The sequence below is a fragment of the Thalia democratica genome, chromosome 8 (genome assembly GCF_965202585.1).
Source record: "Thalia democratica chromosome 8, ktThaDemo2.hap1.1, whole genome shotgun sequence".
Taxonomy (NCBI): Eukaryota; Metazoa; Chordata; class Thaliacea; order Salpida; family Salpidae; genus Thalia; species Thalia democratica.
Genome location: NC_139172.1, coordinates 15,887,083 through 15,906,694, shown reverse-complemented (window position 1 = coordinate 15,906,694; position 19,612 = coordinate 15,887,083). Strand labels below are relative to the sequence as shown.

At 24.6% G+C, this 19,612-nt stretch overlaps 2 protein-coding genes across 2 annotated transcripts in view; one reads left to right on the top strand and one right to left on the bottom strand.

The window, feature by feature from the left end:
* Positions 1-1,641: 1,641 nt before the first annotated feature.
* Positions 1,642-9,541, top strand: LOC145841942 (receptor expression-enhancing protein 1-like). Its single transcript, XM_082949255.1, has 7 exons — positions 1,642-1,784; positions 2,042-2,118; positions 2,310-2,430; positions 3,981-4,182; positions 7,119-7,274; positions 8,744-8,805; positions 9,331-9,541. Exons 1-7 carry the CDS (start codon positions 1,680-1,682, stop codon positions 9,394-9,396), a joined length of 789 nt encoding a protein of 262 aa, XP_082805381.1. The 5' UTR covers positions 1,642-1,679; the 3' UTR covers positions 9,397-9,541.
* A 7,683-nt stretch (positions 9,542-17,224) lies between these two features.
* The window catches only part of LOC145842255 (uncharacterized), a 28,392-nt gene continuing 26,004 nt past the window's right edge, over positions 17,225-19,612 (bottom strand). Inside the window, exon 16 of the mRNA XM_082949675.1 lies at positions 17,225-18,103. Within this exon, the coding sequence (XP_082805801.1) occupies positions 18,020-18,103 (84 nt within the window). The 3' untranslated portion in view covers positions 17,225-18,019. The remainder of the gene's footprint in view (positions 18,104-19,612) is intronic.

The following is a 19,612-nucleotide window of genomic DNA, read 5'->3' as shown; positions in this document are numbered from 1 at the left end:
AGGTAAAATTGCGTTTTTAAAGTTCCAACTTAACATTTAAAAAATTAAAAATAATAGGATTTAAAATTTGGTTTAAAAAACTATACAAAAAATTCCATTTGAGCTAAAGGTAACCCTGATATCTATACACTAATACAAAAGAAAAAATGTAAATGCTTACAACTAAGCTCAATAGATTGGTGTGACCATTTGGTATTCGAGCTGCACACCATTTGCTTGAAGTTAATAATTTGAGCCAACTTTAAAAAAAAAAAAAGCTTAAAAAGTAATTATATATACTTAAATAAAAAACTACTTAAGTTTAAAAATGTTAGGCACCCTTTTTTAACCCATTACTGCCAACATTAACCATAAAACCATGGGCTCCACACCGCCTCCTCCCCTATATTTAAATTTTTATGATCATTTACATTCACATTTTTTTGTTGTTGCCCTTTCTACAAGGGCAACCAAAAAAAAATGCAACAAATAACTCAAAATTAAATAAGATGGGAGAATTGGTATAGTCACTATAAATAAAACATTAAGTATTATCATAAGACTGTAAGAGCACCATGTATTTTTAAATAGTGTCTATAAATTTTTAGTACATGTGCTTGTAGGTAGATAAAAATTTAAAATATAAAAAAAATTTGCTAAACCGCTTTTTAAATATGTGTATCATTCATGTTGACAACATAAACGAAACTTGATCAACTTTAGTGCTTCCTTCATGACTTATACTTAATTATTTTTGTAATTTTTTTTTTATAATGATCTACAATGATCAAAGATTAACGAACGAGCTTCTTTTATCTTTTAAGTTGTTTTGATTTTTCCAGAGAGACGTTTTTAAAATTAAACTAAAACTTGTCAAAAACGGGTTATTCTGATAGCCAGAATTAAGCAATCTTGGATTAGCGCTTTTTATTATTAGCAATTATTTTTATTCTCAACATAAATAGTTGCATAAAGTTAAATTTAGTTAATATTCAATCAAAAAAAAAAAAAAAAAAAAGATTTTAATCGGTTTTGAACCTGCAATGCAACCTTCTAATTACTATTGACGATAAATACTGATCAACAATCGTAGAATAATAATTGTAATAGTTATACTTTATTTACATTCCAAATAAACATCTTAAGCTAAAATATAAAGCTAAATAAAATAATAACGCAACTATTTATGTTGAGAATAAAAATAATTGCTAATAATAAAAAGCCTAATCCAAGATTGCTTAATTCTGGCTATCAGAACAACCCGTTTTTGACAAGTTTTAGTTTAGTTTTTAAAACGTCTCTCTGGAAAAATCAAAACGACTTAAAAGATAAAAGAAACTTGTTCGTTAATCTTTGATCATTGTAGATCATTATAAAAAAAAAATTACAAAAATAATGAAGTATAAGTCATGAAGGAAGCACTAAAGTTGCGTTTATGTTGACAACATGAATGATACACATTTTTTAAATTTGTCAACAATTCAGTTTTAATCAATAAAATCTAGCACTTGTAATTGATTGAAATAGTTTAAATTACATAAAAAACCTTGCTATAATAGTATTAATTAGAAAAAACCTACTTTTATATAAAGTTAACCTTAAAAGTAATTTTTTTCAAATATATTTAATAAAATTTTATTTTCTAAAAATTCGCTTTAAGTTATAGAATCATCTTCTTGATTGTTGTACATAAATTCATAATGGGAGGAGTAGTAGTTTCAAGATTAATGATTATGGGAGGTGGACTTCTATACCCAGCTTATAGCTCATACAAAGCTGTTAAAGCTGCTAAACTCAGAAGTTATGTTAGTCAAATTAAAATTATTGTTTAAAGTTTATACTGAAAATGATCCGTTAAACATTAGTTCTGTTAATACAATTTTTAGAAATATAAAACAACTAGTTCCACCTACAAAACTAGTTCCACCTAAATTATAAATCAATGAGATAAATTAAAAAAGTACTGATATTAGGTTTTGTACTGAGAAAACATAAGCTTTTACTACATCACTAACTCTATTTAAAAAGTAAACTGATTTTTATTAAGTTAAAAGTTTTTCAGGTTCGATGGATAATGTACTGGATTGTTTTTGCATTGTATACAGCTGTAGAAACATTTACAGACATTTTACTATCATGGTTAGTTAAATAATTTCACTTTCATTTTTCTTTGATAAAAATATCACTGACTTTGTTGTTTTAGCATACACACTTTAGTTATAAGTTCTACTATTTCATTATAAAATATTTAAAGTTTTACTCATTGTACCCTTCTTAGTTCTATTTTGATTTTAGTAGGAATTATAATAAAATCACTATAAAAATTTTAGGTTTCCATTTTATTATACTGTAAAAGTCTTATTTGTCCTATGGTTATCAATGCCTTATACAAAGGGATCAACTATTATTTATAGAAAGTTTATTCATCCAAATTTCAGCAGACGTGAACAGGTTTGTTAAATCAAAAACTAAATTAGAAACCATAATTATTTAATTAAAATAGTTTATTTTAGTGTTTTAGAATAATGCAAATCTAAATTTTAATTATACTGTTTTTTTGCTTGTCCACATTTTTAGGATAATAAGTTTATGGGTTTATAATTTAGGTAATAGAAAATGATAAAGTTGTTAATATAATTTTGACATGCTTTTCAGCACAGTTGAAGCTGATAAATTTTATTAAAATAAGTAAAATAGGGGTGTCAAGAGCACATTAAAAAATGTTTTTTTATATAAGCACTCAATTTTACTTGTTTTGTACAACATTTTTTTCATGCTAAAAATGCATTGCTTTTCAAGTATTTTTGCTTGGTTAGTTTGTTGTAAGTTGCCTATCCCTTGGTTGTAACATTATTTAAATACAACAGAACTAAGATTCAGTAAGTAATATTTCTTATGTGTTTAGTTTTAAAATGCATTTTGTGGATCAAGTAAAAAAAAGGCCCCAAAGTTATTATTTAATTATTATTATTTTTTACTAACACTATTACCCCTTACCCTTGGTCGGTTTTTATTTATTTATTTATTATTGTTTTCAATGTTTATATGTTTTTTTACTATCACTGTTACCCCTGACCCTTACTCAGTCAGTATTTTTTTCAACTATTTTATTTTAATTTTGTTTTTGTTTTTATTTTTTACTCTTATCTAAAATTGTCACTAATGCAAAATAAACCTAAGTTAAACTTATTTGAAAAAAGTTATTTTTTTGCAAAAATATAACTGAGGTCATTATTTTTACCTGTTCAAACTTTTGGGCCCAATTTTTTTACTTGTTAAAAACTAGGGTCATTTTTTTACTTGATCCCATTGTTTTACTTTATTAAAATAGTTTTACTATGCATTTTGATTTTAATTAAAGTGTAAACAATGAAAATCAAGTATTTAGTTTTAACATACTTGACTGATGCATAACTAAATTATTATATTGAAGTTTGTATAATAGCTATTGTGTATTTTTTATTTTAATAAAAAGCAAAGCTAGTGCCTAATAAATGACATAAATAAGTAAAAATTTTGAACAAATTCTGCATAGAAATTCCTTGTTTTACAACTTGAATTACACTTGTAGTTGTGTTTCTAAATATTTAAAAGTAAGATTCTTTTGATAAAAAATCATAATAAAGAATAAATGATGTTTTACTTCTTTTATGAGTTTTTTTACTTGTAGTTATGTTTTTTTACTACAAATACTAAATTTTATACTATTTCTAACCAAATAACAAGCATTAAAAAAGTTATATAGTTTTAATTAATATAGCCTGTAAATAAAATTAGTTACAGAAAAAGTAAAAAACCAGAAACTTAAAAGTCTATATATAAACTTCTTTATAATGTGATTACCCTCCTACAAGACTAATGACCCTATAACTTTTTTATAATTTTTTTATTTGTATACAAAGTTGTATACATATATATTTTACAATTTTTATCAATTAGCATAAACTAAAATGTTTCAAAATTGTTTTCTGATACTTTTAATTAAGTCTTTTATTATGCAGGAAATTGACATGTTTCTTGAGCATGCAAGGGATAAAGGTTATCAAGTTGTGCTTGATGTAGGTAGCAAAGGACTGCAAGTTGCAGCAAACGTTGTTGTAAATGCTGCTGTCAAGTCACAGCAGGTTGTTACTGAAAAACTTAAAAGCTACTCAACCATGGACCTTACATCACTACCTGATAATATGGATATACACTCACAAGGTTAGTAACTGCTTTATTTATTTTTTGAATATTGCTTTTAGTCTACCTTTTTTTTGTTGTGTTTAAAACTTCAAATTAAATATTATAACTTTGTATAATCATATTTAGTTTTTAGGTACTTTTAGAAATAAAATTATAATATGATTCTACGTTTTACCTTTAAGCTAGTAGATATTGTATGACAATTACTTATAAAAGTAAACAACGTTTTTCTATACTTTAGTTTTTGTTTTAAACAACTTTGTTAAACTAAGGTCTTTTTTAGTTATGTGGAGCAATAGTCAAAAAATATAAGTATTTACCCTAGAGTTGATACATAGACTTATCTAAGAGTTGTTAATAATAACATTAAAAAATATTTTTTTAAATAAAAAAAATAGTTAAGTGTATAGTAAGGTTTACACTATTTGTACAATTTAGTATTGTTTTATCTGTTTTTATATTAACTTTGAGATACTAACCACAGCTTAGAAATTCTATTTTATCACTTTGAAATTTAACTGTTCGAAAATGGTGTGCAAAAAATCGCAAACTATATTAGTTTTAAAAATACTCGTTAAAGTATATTTTTTTACAGTTTTTAAGAATTAGACTTTTAAGTTTTAACAATAACTAGTTTAAGAAATAATAATGATTAAAAATGTCAAAATTGAACTATTTTCTATGTAAATTTTTTCAAAAAATTACACCAAATAGGTTGTTATTTTACTTAATCCTTATTGATAAAAATGTTCATATCTGGTTTATATTTATAAGGTTTATAAAAAACTACTGAGTTTAAACATTTACTTTAATGTCCTTCATTCTGATTCGAATTACAAACTATCATCAAACATACTAAAATCAGTCTTTACAGTTTAATTTGATCAAAGTCTGTATTTTACCTAAAAGGAACTATAAATATTTTTTTTAGTTAGTAAAATGATTGAAAATTATCCAACAACTAAAAATATAATTCTACTCAGTTGTAGACTTGTAGCTGTATTTTTATTTGTTAATGGTTTTTGTTTTGAATTGAGTCTAAAGTTAAGTAAGTTTTATATTTTATTTATATAAGTTATGTATTAGAAACTTTCAGTCTAAGAATACTAGAAAACGTTTAGAATAACTTATTTATAAACTTTAGTTTTGTATAATTAATGTACAAACAATATTTTCAGATAAAAACAGTTGTATTAAGTTTTAGATATGGGTTTGTTGTGAAATAATAACATAAATTTTTTGTTTTATTGTTTTTTATTCTTAATTTTTTTAAACCTGTACATTTTAAAGTGAACTAATTAGTTAAAGTGTTTAAACATCAGTAAAGCCTTAGTTTGTATAGAATTATTTAAAATAGAATACAAAATACACTTTAAGTTATTGTTTTTGAAAATTATTATCGAATAAGTTGTTCTTAATGTAGGTCTTAAAAAGGATGTCAAACATTAAGGGGCAAGATATGTTTAAAAATCATCAAAACGCTGTAAAAATTATTCTTATGTAATTACAACCAAAATTTTGAAACGCTTCGATTGTTTCAAACGATGTTGTGTTTCTGGTTAAATGAAGTGGTTGTTATGCAACTAAATGTTTTCATATATCCTTTTCACAATAAGTACCTTGTTTATTGTTGAACTCGTTTTCAAATGGTATAGTAAACTAAATCCATGTTCTGAAAGCACGCATTATCGTATCTTTAACTATTGTATTGAACATTAAGTAGTGCATAATGATTATTAAAAGTATTATTTTTTTGTTTTTTGAAAGATTAATAAACACAAATAAAAGTCTCTAGTAAATAAATACAGCTTTTGATGAATATATCTGTTTCTTCAAAAATGTGTTAAAGTATGTTTTTTTTTGAATGTAAAACTAATATCAGCCATATAAAAAAATACTTAAACTTCATATATGAATTTCATTTACAAATTAAACACTGTTTTTACTTAATATTTTTCCTTGAAAATAGTTACTTAAAAGTATTTCTTAAAAAGAAATTTATTACTTACGCCACGGATTTCTTAAGTAAACAATCATGACAGCTTGAATTTTTTGTTTAGCTTTAATTTGTTTCTTAAGAAACGCATCAGGAAAAAAAAACGTTACTTTCAGGTTTTTATACAAGTAAACTAATGGATTTTAACTATTAATACAGGTTTTATCTTTTATATACCTTACGGACAAAATTTATTGAAATTTTAGTAAAAAATAGTTTTTTCCATAAACTAAGTCTAAAACTTTGGCCAATATCCATATTAAAGTTGCTTTTTTATAAGTATATGTTCTACATTGGTGTTAGATTTTTCGGTTCGTTAAAACAAGATATAATTTGTAATGCACACAAAATATACTATTGTGATAAATGTAAAAGTTTGTAATTCTTAATGGTACAAAGCAATTTAGAAGCTACACAGCTTGATTTTTTTGAAGTTTTTTATCACCATGGATCAAACAAATAAAAAGAGAATAATTTTTAACTTACTGATTAAGAAATTAATTTATGATAAATAATGAAATTGCATATATAGACTTTAAATAACTCATAGCAACCTAGTATACAAAGTGTCTTATTCAAAAAAAAAACCTTGATAAACTTAATTATCTTATTCTATTAATTAGTTACAGTAAAGTATAACAAAAGTTTTATTAAAATTTCTTTGTTTATTTAAGTTTATGGAAAAGCTATAAAGTTTTCAACAAAAGATTTTTTTCCATCAAAATTGTTTTTAATTGTTCGCTTATAGTAATTTTTATAGTTTTTTTCAAGTAGATAACAGAGCTACGATAAATTTCAAATCTTTAAAAATAAAATTTGTTTTTAATTGGCGGCTTACCGTAATTTTTTTCAGGTATGATGGTTTTAGTATAGATAACAGAGTAACGATAAAGCTTAGAATTTACTTTATTTCAAAGAACTATTATTAGTCTAACATATGACCGTTGTTGACTTTTAGGAAGACAACTACCGAGAAACCGCCTTTATACCAGTCCTAATCTTGAGTACGAGGAACAAGATTTGCTGACCGGTCAGCAGAACCGGTTAGTTGGTCAGAGGCTTCCCAGAAGTTCAACTTACTCAATGTACAACTTGCAGGATGCCGCATGCGAAGGTTTGTAATGAAGAATAACGCTTTTGTGTAGACCTTGGTTTTTACAGAAAACTATTTTCATTTAAGTGTAATTTTAATGTTAGTTTACATGTTTAGTTTTTCATTTCATTTATTGTAATTTTCAAGTTGTAATTTTAATTGATATCTTCCGCAAGTCAGGGGTCGGCAAACTTCGGGCCAAGTGCGAAAAAATCCGTAATGCAAAAAAAAAATGCGGCTTCCTTTTTTGCTGAAAACATTCTTTTTTGAAACATTGAAAAAAAAAGTTATTGTGGTAAAAACTTACAGTTAGGCTCTTAATTTATAAATTTGCAAATACTATTGCATACTTTATCACTTTTTTGTTTTAAATAGTACTTTTTACTGTTACTACAAATATTTTAAGTAACTACAGCCCATAGCAATTTTTTTTCTTAAAGTACGTCCCGCAAGTATATTTTTCTAGAAAGTTTTGCCTGTTTCTTATAAAAAGCTGCCGACTAATCTAAGTAGTGAACATATGTGCTTAATTTAAAGAGTTTTTTTAGTCAATATTTTTTTCAGTTATTTCCTTTTTTAAAGAACAAGTTAAAATTTTATTTCGGTGCTTAATTATTTTAGACTTATATAATGAAATTTAAAGTTACAGTTTTGATTGTAAAACAAAAAGTTTTACAAAATTCATATTATTTCATTCAGTTTTAAATATTTAATTGCATTAGAACCGCATATAAAAAAAAGCTTGTTTATGTATGGATTTAACTATCAATATGTTTTAAATTGAATTACAAGTTGTTACGAAAAGTTAACATAATTTGATAACATCGAAGTAGCTGGGTGATCTTGGATAACATTTAACTAATATAGTATATATGTTTTAGTGTTATACTAAGGAAGTAAAACGATATTTAAAATATTTGTAATTTAAGTTCACATATTAATGTAAGTTTATTTTATTTTAAATATATTTCTTACTACTTTTATTTAAACGTTTCATAATTCATGTTGTTATATAGTTTTAAATGATATGCACAGGCTCTTATGGTTTTTAGATGCTTAAGTAAACTTGTTTATATTAAGAAGCAGAAATTCTCCAATTCTTATAAATATGTGTACAGTAAATGTTTTTAGAAAAATCTATGCATACATACAAAAAATTTTTAATGCTTTTAAAAATATACTACTTTTATTAAAACGTAGTAGGAACTACTAAACGAATATTTATATCAAGTTTACATCTTGATATAATTTTTTATTACTTATATAAGTTTTTGTCTACAATAAAGTTATTTTTAAGCCCATTAATGTGCATTAGTGCATCGTTTGAAAAAAGCTGTCGTAAGCTATAACTTTTCATCAAAATCTATACATTTTTGAATGTAATTTTTTGTATATATCAACTTAAGCCCATAAATAATTTGTTACCACTTTTCAGTTAAGTAAAAATTTATTTTTTTATTTTTATATATATGATTTAATATTTTGTTTAGATGATGAATATAATACCTACAGTCGATCTATGCCTAAAAACACGAAGTTAAACGGAATAAAGGTAGTTATTTAGTATCTACATTTAAATAAATATTTCTTCCATCAGTTAAGCTTTTTATATGGTATATTTCAAAAATTAGTTATCGAATAAAAATAGCCCTTTCAAAACGTATTATTGTATTATTGTTGCAAAATTTGTTTACTTATAAACATGGTGCTACTTAACATCATATAAAATTAGTCATTTATAAGCCTTTATTTATGTCATAATTAATAAAACGTGTTACCTTACCGCTTTTATTACTTAACAAAATGCTGTGTGTATTTATTTATAGTCAAGTGTTATTGATCATTTTTTTGAAGTATGCGCTTAAAGTATAAAACTTTTATAACACAAAAATTTTTACCTTGGAAAATTTTAGCTTTTTAAAATTTTATCATTAAACATACTGGCGATACTGTAGTTTTAAAAATTGTATTAAATTTTGGTTCCTTTTTTTTATAAAACACTTTTAAATTTAAGATAAAAATAACAAATTATTTGATATATATATAAATTAATACTTTATTACTTTTATACTCATAGGATACTGAAATACCAGATAACCAACAGTTCAAAAGACCTACGAGAAAGAAAAGTTATGAAGATTAATTTTCATCTTTTATATCAGTCAAAGCTATTTTATTAAATAATCTGTTAAATGAAAAATTCGAACGGATTCATATAACTGTTTGAATACTAAGTCTTTTAATTTTAAAAGAAAGAGGTTATGCACAAATAAAACAATACCTTTTTATTTTCTATTGTCGACGGTAGCTTACTCTAAAAAGTGTCTTTTGCATTCTTACATTTTAGAATAACATTCTTGGAATTTGTCTGCCTTATTTTTATCTTATCGCACTATTATTTCTACGTTACTGTGCTGTTTTTAAATTTCTTTATAAGTGAAGTTAACTGTAGTGTAAACTTTAATATAAAGATTCATGTACCTTTTTTATTACTTTTTAATATCTTATACAATCCAATCGTTATTACAGTTCGATTTTATTGCTGTTTTACATTATGAATAGAATTAAAACTAACTCGACTGTTCATAATGAGAATAACATTTGAAAATAAAGTAACTTACTAATTACTGTTGTTGCAATCAATATATTAATACAAAATTGAGTTTTCTTATTTTTTGTATTTTTGGCGATAAAAGTATAACTTATAAATTTGCATTTAATATTTATTAATAACAGAAGACTGCGAAAAAAATCAATGTTGATCAGATTCTTTTACTATTTAAGTCAAAAGAAAGTTTTGTATACGTAAAGGATTTTTTTAAAGTTCTTAGATTTATAAGTTATTATCGTAATTTTTTTTTTAAATAAGACATTTATGCAAAAATCTACTTCAATGAAGTGCTCATTTCATTAGCTATCATGTACTAACTATAAAGTATTATACGCTGCTAAATTAGTTGCTATGAAGACTATACTCTCAGTGTTATTTAAAATTGTAAAGGAAAAGCTGATAAACATATAAACCCTGTGCAAAGTATATAACAGGATCAGTAACTTATTGTTTATTAATTATGTTTAATTTGGAACTTTCGTGGTGAAAAAGATATAGTTTCTTGAAAACTAAATTCGTTACAAATGTAAAGTAACGTATATGAAGTAACTATGTTCATAGTTTTAAAATAGCCTGTTTATTAAGTATTACTTCAAGCTGATTAAATCTAAACTGTGTTTTTAAATGATCACAATTAGTATAAACAAATTAAACTACTATGTTAAAATAAAACAAGCTATATTATTTTACAAAACTAAAATAGTATAAATAAAGTTTGTATCCAAAAACTGTTTCCTAATAAAGTTTTTCTTAAAAATTAAATGTTCTAAACATACGTAACACATAACAGTTACATGACAATTATGACTTACGTGGTGCCACATCTCAAAAATAATATTTTTTTAAAAATGTAGCTGGAAGTCAATTAATAAATTTCGTGAAAACTATTAGAAATTGAATTGTCCTGCATACTGGAATAAGAGCTGTGCCCCGAAGAATTTAGCTTAGTAAAGAATTTTCAGTGCGTGCAATCATATATAAAAAAAGAGTACGAAATTTAGCTTTCTAGCTATAAGGTAATAACATTTAAAATCTTTACTAAGTTATTTTAATTATGCAAAAAGTAGTTCAAAAAATTGTTTTTCACAAATTTGTTTTGTAGACTTTTAATCTTGCTTTAACTTTCTTTCTGAAGTTTTTCCAAAATAAGCTTATTTCAAAATTATAAAAATTCTAAGTCGAAAATTTCAATAGGTTTCTTATCGAAGAAGCAAAGAAATTATTTTATATTTAAAACTTTTCTTCTACAATTTAAACAATCATTTTTAATCGTTAATTGTTTAGTCTTTATTTAATAAACATTTTTTTGTCAGTTATTTAAAAAGATAAAGACAAGGCCTTTATAACCATCAACAAAAGAAAAGTTTTAAGGAGAAGTATCAACTAAATAGATAACTTCTTCATAAAACTTTACCAGGCTGTAATTGTGTTAATAACAATTGTTAATTTTTTAATTTATTTATTTACAAGGCAACAATGTTTCTCCCCTAAGGGATCTTCAGGCCTGTAAAATAAGATAAACATAAAACGATGGACAACTTAAGAAAATACAATAATGCAAAAAATTATAATTGAGTTCAAATTAAAATAAAAATGTATAGCGCTATTACTAGATAATTAGTTAACAAAATTAAAAGTTTTATAACAATGAAAAAGACTTTTTTTTTAAATTTTAAATATGATTTATACTTACAATAGATGATTTGTTCTATATAGATTTGGATTTAGCTTATAACAAAACAAAATAAAACAAAATGGCGCTTAACAAATGAGGGTACGAGTAATAACAAAAACAGAACTAAGTGATAGAAAAATTAATACGCTAAGTTTTAAAATAAAATTTCCTAAAGTGCGGGCAGGTGTAGAAGAGCTCTTGTCTTTTGTTTAAAATTCGTTTCTTATTAGCAAGTGCTATTTCTATCTTTTCCAAATTGCAAGTCTTACAGATTTTACCTATATTCTTCATTTCCCTGATCTTGTGCATTATGCTCCATCTTAAATCGTAGCTGGTGTTATTGTTTTTTAGCCTCCAAATGTACTTGGAAAGCTCTGTTCCCTTGTTATTTTCATTCTTAATATCACTAATGTGCGCATACCATCTCTTTTTGAACTGGCTTCCTGTGGATCCTATGTATTCTTTTGTTTCGTTCTGACTGGTAATCGTCGCCTTATAAACAACATTACCCTGCAAACATTTGCCTCATAAATAAATTAAAAAATTAACTTTGTCTCCAATTATTTAAATTGTCGAGACCTCTTGTGCCCAAGGAATAATCCTTGCATATATTAATAACAATTGTGTCTGTTTTGATAAATATTGGTGGTGGAAGTATAAAATCTATCAATTTATGTAAAATGCATATACGAAAGTATTTTTGCAAATAATGATCATAGTTTTTTCTATTAGGCAAAAATGAGCTGCTTTAAAAAACCTTCTGGTGCATTAGGACGACAAAATTAAAATTGGATAATTGTTTAAAGAAAAAAAGGTTGTCCGTTTTTTTTTCACAGGAATTAAAAACATAATCTATTAAGAGTTCAAGCATTTAAAATTACTTTTCAAAATCAATTATGTTTAAAAAATTTTTTAAAAAGTGATGAATCTTCTGGAGTAACAGAACTGTCTGAACAGCAATTTAAAATTAAGGTTTTTGACTGCAGTAAAGAAAACATGTCATGGAAAGCTGATCATTTCTAACCTGAGATCATTTCTAACCAGCAATAATTTTTAACCCGACTACTTCTAACCCGATAATTTCTAACCCGATTTCTTTTAACTCGATCACTTCTAACCCGTTCACTTCTAACCCAATCATTTCTAACCTGATCACTTCTAATCCGATCACTTCTAACCCGATTAGTAAAAAATTGTTTGATTTTAAATCAAGTTTTTTTTTTTAGAAACTAACTTATCTTAACTGAATTGTTCTTATATACACTTTTAGTTTATTTGTATCAATAAAACTTAATGATTAGAAAGTTTTACTATTAATACATTTTTTATACAAGTTTTATCTTAGCTAAAAATAATTTCAAGTTACTTTTATTATTTATACTCTTTGATATTAACCTCATTAAATGAAACTTTTAGTTTGACTATATAAGATTTATAAAAACAAATTATACAATAATCTTCCTTTATTCTACCAAATTATGTTTCTGTGTGTCAACGAATCAACACACTTCAACTGGGTTGCTAATAGGAAAGATAAGTTTTTTTTTAATTAATAGAAATCCAGTTAAATAGAACAAAAGAGATAGAATATAATCCAGTTAAAGTGTGTTGATTCGTTGACACACAGAAACATATGTTGGTAGAATAAAGGAAGAATACTGTATAATTTGTTTTTATTTATATTTCAGTGAAGTTACTTCACTAGGATCTTTTGTTAGCAAACAATTAAACCTATATTTTGAACAGTTATATAAGGTTTATATATTTGGCAGTTTTTTATAGGATTTTTTTTGTAAGATTTTTAAAGTAAGCTGTTATAACTATATCTAAATTAGATTTTCTTGTGATTTACGTGGCTAGAATATTTTTAACGCAAGTAAATTAAAAAAATTAAACCTTTACAAAAGTAATGTTCAGATAAAAAAATCTTCATATGACAATTTATAAGCTACACTACAATTCTAGCGCAAACCTTGTATAGTTGTTAACTAATCTTTTACTATTTTATAGCAGGTCAGTTTTTTTTTCAGCTTAAAAACTTGCACAAATTTTTCTACAACTTGGACAGACCTTTAAGATAATGAAACTTACACAAACATTAGGCAGACTTAAATACTTTTGTTTTAATTAGTAAAACAACACGATTTTTAGATACAACCTAGCTAAATACAACTTATAAACATGTCAAGTAACAAAACGCAACATCATTTTATGTCGCTTGATCTTCTAGCTTTTGATTCATTAGTTAATTTCTACTTAGACCTAGACCAAAAAAAGTCACTGACACTTAAACAAACTTGTTATTAAGTTAAAAAGTCTGAGAGTGAACAAATATTTTTTAGTTATTCTTCTAAAACTTTTCACTTAAGTTTGTATGATATCGAAAATACTTTGATTATGACTTAAATTAGTACTTAAATGGTATATTTAAACTAATTTGTAAAAAAACTTGAAACAACGAAAGAACAAACGAAAAAAAAAAGACTATTTTAAAAGAAAATTACGAAGTTACTTATTTAAAAAAAAAGTAACATTACGAGCAATAGCGAGTTGTATATAGAGTAAAATTAAGTTTTATCTTAAATAACAGTTTTAAAGATGCAAAAATAATTTTTCACAGTTAATGTTAGAAACTTCTTTAATAATTTTTTAATGTTATACTTTCACAAGTAGGAAGTAATGACAGGAAGATCTAACTTAAATGTAGTTATAACAACTTATTTTACAATTCCTAAAAAGCTGAATTGAAAAAAGTTAAAACAATTTAGCAAATTTTATACAAACAAAAAAATTTTAGCGGATTGTTTTCAAAAAAAAAAAGTCGACTTTTATTGTGTTTTTTAAAAAGATAATCTATCGCCTTTTTTTTGTTGAAAAATAAAGTAAAAAGTTTTTTTGTAAGCATGTTAAAATTGTTCTTTTTTCGACTTGCCGAACCCTGATCTGAAAAAAAGTTTTGTTTGAGAAAAAATAATTTTAAATATAAAAGTTAAGAACAGTCAACTTTTAAATATCGCTTAATTAAAAAAAAATCTAAAAATAAATAAGTTTTTACTGCTCGGATTACATATGACCGGGTTAGAAATGATAGTAAACCCAACTCAGGTGCTTGAATGTCATTATTAAAATGACTTGGCGAGCTATATTATAGAATGGATTTGAGGTATTATGTACTAGAGCTGCTCTATAGCAGTAGAAGAACCTTCTCTTTATCTTATATATCTGACAAAAAGTTGTTAATTTTGAATAAAGGCTAAACTTTTGACGTTTAAAAATTGTTTCTTGTTAACTGTAGGAGAATATAAGTTTCAAATGTATAAAAGTCTTTTTTGCTTTGTTGATAAGAAACCTATTGAACTTTTTATATTTGAAAATAAGCTCATTATTAATTTATTTTAATAAGAAACTTAAAGCTTAGGCTTAATAAAAGTAACATAACTTAACTAAGAGATTACCCACACTTTACCTTACTAAATTTACCGATAGAGTAAAATTTATAAAAGTTGTTAGCTCAAATTGACTAACAGCTAGAAACAAATTTTTAATGCTCTTTTTTTTATATGATATCCTCACGCTGAAAAAAATACTGAGCTTAACTATTTTATTTTCGAGAGGCGCTGCTTCACCCCAGTGCTAACGAATACAAAATGAAATATTTAGTACTCCATATTTTTGGATGTAAACAGATAACGTGACTTTGCACACTGATGCTTTGTATACATTCAATTATATTAGGAATTACAACTTAAATATTATGCATGTTAGTTTAAGTTTACATTAACGATCCGTCAATTTAGAACAAATTTACATTCCACACCACTAAACACATTAAAAAAACAGAGCCTTGAAAAATATTCGTTCTAATAGACTTTATTACCAACTTGTAACTTTTTTTCTTTATATAAGTATGGTTACAAACAAATTGACTGAATACCTTAAAACAGTTGCAATTATTGAATATATGTAATATATTTAGAAACTATTCAAATCAACAGAATTAATTTCACACAATTTAGCTTTTTTGACTTTTCCTTTTACAAAGAGCCAAAATACAAATTGTAAAACTTTTTTGTTGCTGTTATTTTTCATTACAAAGTAAGCACATAAAACTAATTCAATATTGTTACCAAAAACTCACTAATAAAAATGTTCTACAACTTTTATTTAAACACAACGTTAAATAAAACTAAAAATAGGATTATGTTTTGATATCCTTAAACTATTTTAAGTACAACCCAAAGACAAATAGTTTTGTTAATTAAACTCATAACTGCTTGATAAAATTATTATTTTTTGTTAAAGTTTGCTTAGTTGAGCTCAGTTAATAATTTAAAAAGAAATATACAACACCAGAACTATCTATGGTTTTATAACTTAATTTACTAAGCTATCTATAACAACTTCAAATTCTATAAAAGGTCTGCTCGAGGTTACTTTTAAGCTGACTTTTTAAGTTGTTATTGATATTGAAGTTTTGACATTGTAAACAATGTAGCAAATTAGTTCGTAAATATCACTGCATTTGTCATTTTCTTTGTGATCAGCAACTCTTCTAAACATTTGACGCGATGTCTAAGATGCTCTGGTATCATTTGCATCATTGTATACAATGTCAAAAATCCAATATCGATAACAACTTCAAAGTCCTTAAATGGTTTATTTCATGGTGATCTTTATAGTTTGGAATCAATGCTCATCGAAAAACCATAACTAAAGACGCAAGCAATGAAAAGATAGCCCTATAGGCTACTACTAACAATATGTTAACTCAATTTTCATTATTTATTTTAGTTTGAATAGCATGTTGGCTTTAACTTTGTATACTAACTACGTCATAATTAAACATCTATCATAAATTTGAAATTTTTATTAATCCTCAAAACTGTTTTACATTTTATATAACTTTTAATAGTTTGGTTTTGGTACTGGTTTTAATTAAAAAGTTTAAACATAACTGACTCATTTTCGAAAAAAGTTTATTAATTTCGTTTAGCTCTCTTCAGAATAACATTGCTAAAAACTATGAATATTGTAGAGTAATTTTAGTTATATATAATGAATTTGAAAAGTCTAACAAAAAATAGTTACGTCATAAAGTATAAAAGTCTGTTTAGAAAAAGTTTGAAAAATAGAATAGAGCTGTACTGAACTAACTTGAAGTAATTTATAAGACAAAATTTTAAATGTTTTTGTTTTAGCAATTTTGTCTTGTAAATTACTTCAAGTTAGTTCAGTACAGCTCTATTCTATTTTTCAAACTTTTTCTAAACAGACTTTTATACTTTATGACGTAACTATTTTTTGTTAGACTTTTCAAATTCATTATATATAACTAAAATTACTCTACAATATTCATAGTTTTTAGCAATGTTATTCTGAAGAGAGCTAAACGAAATTAATAAATAAACTTTTTTCGAAAATGAGTCAGTTATGTTTAAACTTTTTAATATAACTTTTAAAAAAGAATCAAGTAGATTCGAAAAGCCTTAAGTTTATAATTTTTTTTAATGAAAAATATTTTAAAAATAGTTGCAAATGGTATTTAAATACAAAAAATTTGCTTCCGACAAAGGTTTAATATTTTAATGCTAAAAATTACTAAGTTTTACTGCAACACCCGAATATAAAACAAAAAATATTTTATTCAGCTACTTGCAGCACTATATGATTACAAACCTTCCTTAGATAAAAAGTTTTATTATCAAAAACAAACAATGATAAAATTTAAAGTTAAACTAAACAATTAAACTAAAGTTAGTTCAAAACTTGATGTTAAACAGCAAAAACCACAATTGTATGAGAAGGTTTTTACGTATTGTTATTTATCAGACGGTGCATAAATTAAAGCGACCTATAAATGTTGAAACACTAACAAAAAAATTATTTGTAAAGCTTTTTATATTTCAACAACAAAGTTTATAAATGAAAATCTTAACCCATTTTCTTGCTAGAAATCGATCTAAAGAACTGAAAATAGAACAAAACTTGTATTTAGTTCTTTTAATTCATTAAATTTTTTAAAAAGAACAACTACTTAAAATAATTGTCATAAAGCAGCTGTCAAAATTGTAAACCAATATAAAACAAGTTTATCAACGTTTTTAAAAACGATTTAAATCATAAACACTAATTACTACCAGTATGAAAAATTCTTACCATTGATAAAAACCTGCAACAACTAATCAAAATCTTATATACACTCAACAAATTAGCAGAAAGAAATACAATACAAAATCTCGGTTTAGTAAAAAATATACATATTATATTTTTATAAGCACCAAAAAAACAGCACAAAAGAAAAATCTTAATAAAACTTTGATTATTTACACAGTAACACAAGCAAAAAAAAAATCATTTTTGTGATAAAAAACTCTTCAAAACTTTTTTTATTCAAAGAATTGGCCTTGTTTTACAAGAACAATCAAACCTAAACAGCTATCTTTTTCACCCATTCTAGTACATTCTTCTTAGAATTTGTGTTCAGCGGTTGTCTGCAGTCTTTTTCATTTTTTCCGTCGCTGTGATTGCAGTTTGCCGCTTGCTTCTCTTTGCTGATTCCGACTTCTAAAATAAAAAAAAATCACTTCATAGCTGCGTTACAATACAACTACATAGTTGAAATAACCTTTAGTATTTGAAAAAAAAACATATTTCTAAATCAAAAACTTAACAAGTTTTTAAAATGATCAACGTTTTTTACCCTTTAACAAGCTTTCAAGATATAACTAAGCCATGTAATCTACTTGCTAGTTTTTAAAGTAAAAAATAATCATTAAAAACTAGTCTGAGTTGTCTTAAAATTTCAATTAAAAAAAAATTAATAACATTTCAAGTTTAATGCAAAAAAAAAGTTAAAACTTTATATGTTTTTGCAATTATACTAAAAATCAAATGTCTTAAAAAATAAAAATATTTTTTTATTTATAAGCCAGTAGTTATTTGGTGAAAAAAAAAGAAGTTTTATGATAATCTCTTACGATAAAGATGTTGTAATATACAGTCAATAACACAGTATAGATATTTGGACCTGGTAGTAAGCGAGTAATAAACTTCAAAATAAAAAAACAAAAGAACAAGTTATATTGTTTAAAATATGTTCTTCAAAACCTGTATTTTGATTTCAATTTATTTTAAACATACAGTAACCTCTCGCATCTTTACGCACTCGTGACGTTACGCACTCTCGCTTAGTTACGCATTTTAGAATTCTAAAACATTCAAAAAATAAAATTCTATTTTTTTTAATATTGCACAAATTAGGTTTATTAAATATCTTTAATTTAAAATATGCTTTTAAATGCTAACTCACCTCATTATATCTTTAGAATTTGTAAATTTATGTTCCTTGACTAATTTATATACATTTAGTTATACCTCAGTATATTAGAAATTTTGTTAACAATAAGAGATTAAATTTAAGCTTATCCTTATGTTGACAATTAAAAAAATAAAATTGTAGAAAAAAAAAATAAAATTATTAAATTAAAAAAAGTTGTAGTAACATAAACAATTTTTATTAAACATTTTTCCTATATGTTATATATTTTTGTTCAAAAAAAATAAATCCATTACAGCACCAAATGCATATTTTCGTAAAAGACTACGGAAACAAACTTTAATAAAAACACCACGCCATTTCTTAATTTTAAACAAATGCTTAATTATAAATTGAACTTGCAAAATACAACAGAATATAAATCTTAAGTATCAAATAAGTCGAATAAAAATAAAGATAAAATTCACATATTATTAGAATTAGTAAATTTTTCTGCGAGTATTATAATTTTATATAAATTTAAAACCTTTTTTTATTATTATATGTGTAGTTTTATCTTTTGATATCATATTTATAAATAAAGTAAACAAATTGTTAAAAGTGAAAATATACCCAGTATGATGTTAAGTAGAACAATATCAAAAAACAGCCATCATAGTAAGTAAATTTGGTACCTCTCGTATCTATACTATCTCTCGTATGTTTACTCAGTTTTTCTGTGGACACAATGTGCGTAAATAAGCGAGAGGTGAGTATCTCAAGAATTTAAATTTAGTTTAATTTTTGGCTGATTTATA

What these genes read in the sequence shown, in the direction of transcription:
- LOC145841942 (XM_082949255.1), top strand. Translation starts at nt 1,680, where the DNA reads ATGGGAGGAGTAGTAGTTTCAAGATTAATGATTATGGGAGGTGGACTT. An exon ending in ACAGACATTTTACTATCATG is followed by an intron (nt 2,119 to 2,309) that starts GTTAGTTAAATA and finishes TAAAAATTTTAG; the next exon opens with GTTTCCATTTTATTATACTG. An exon ending in GCAGGATGCCGCATGCGAAG is followed by an intron (nt 7,275 to 8,743) that starts GTTTGTAATGAA and finishes TATTTTGTTTAG; the next exon opens with ATGATGAATATAATACCTAC.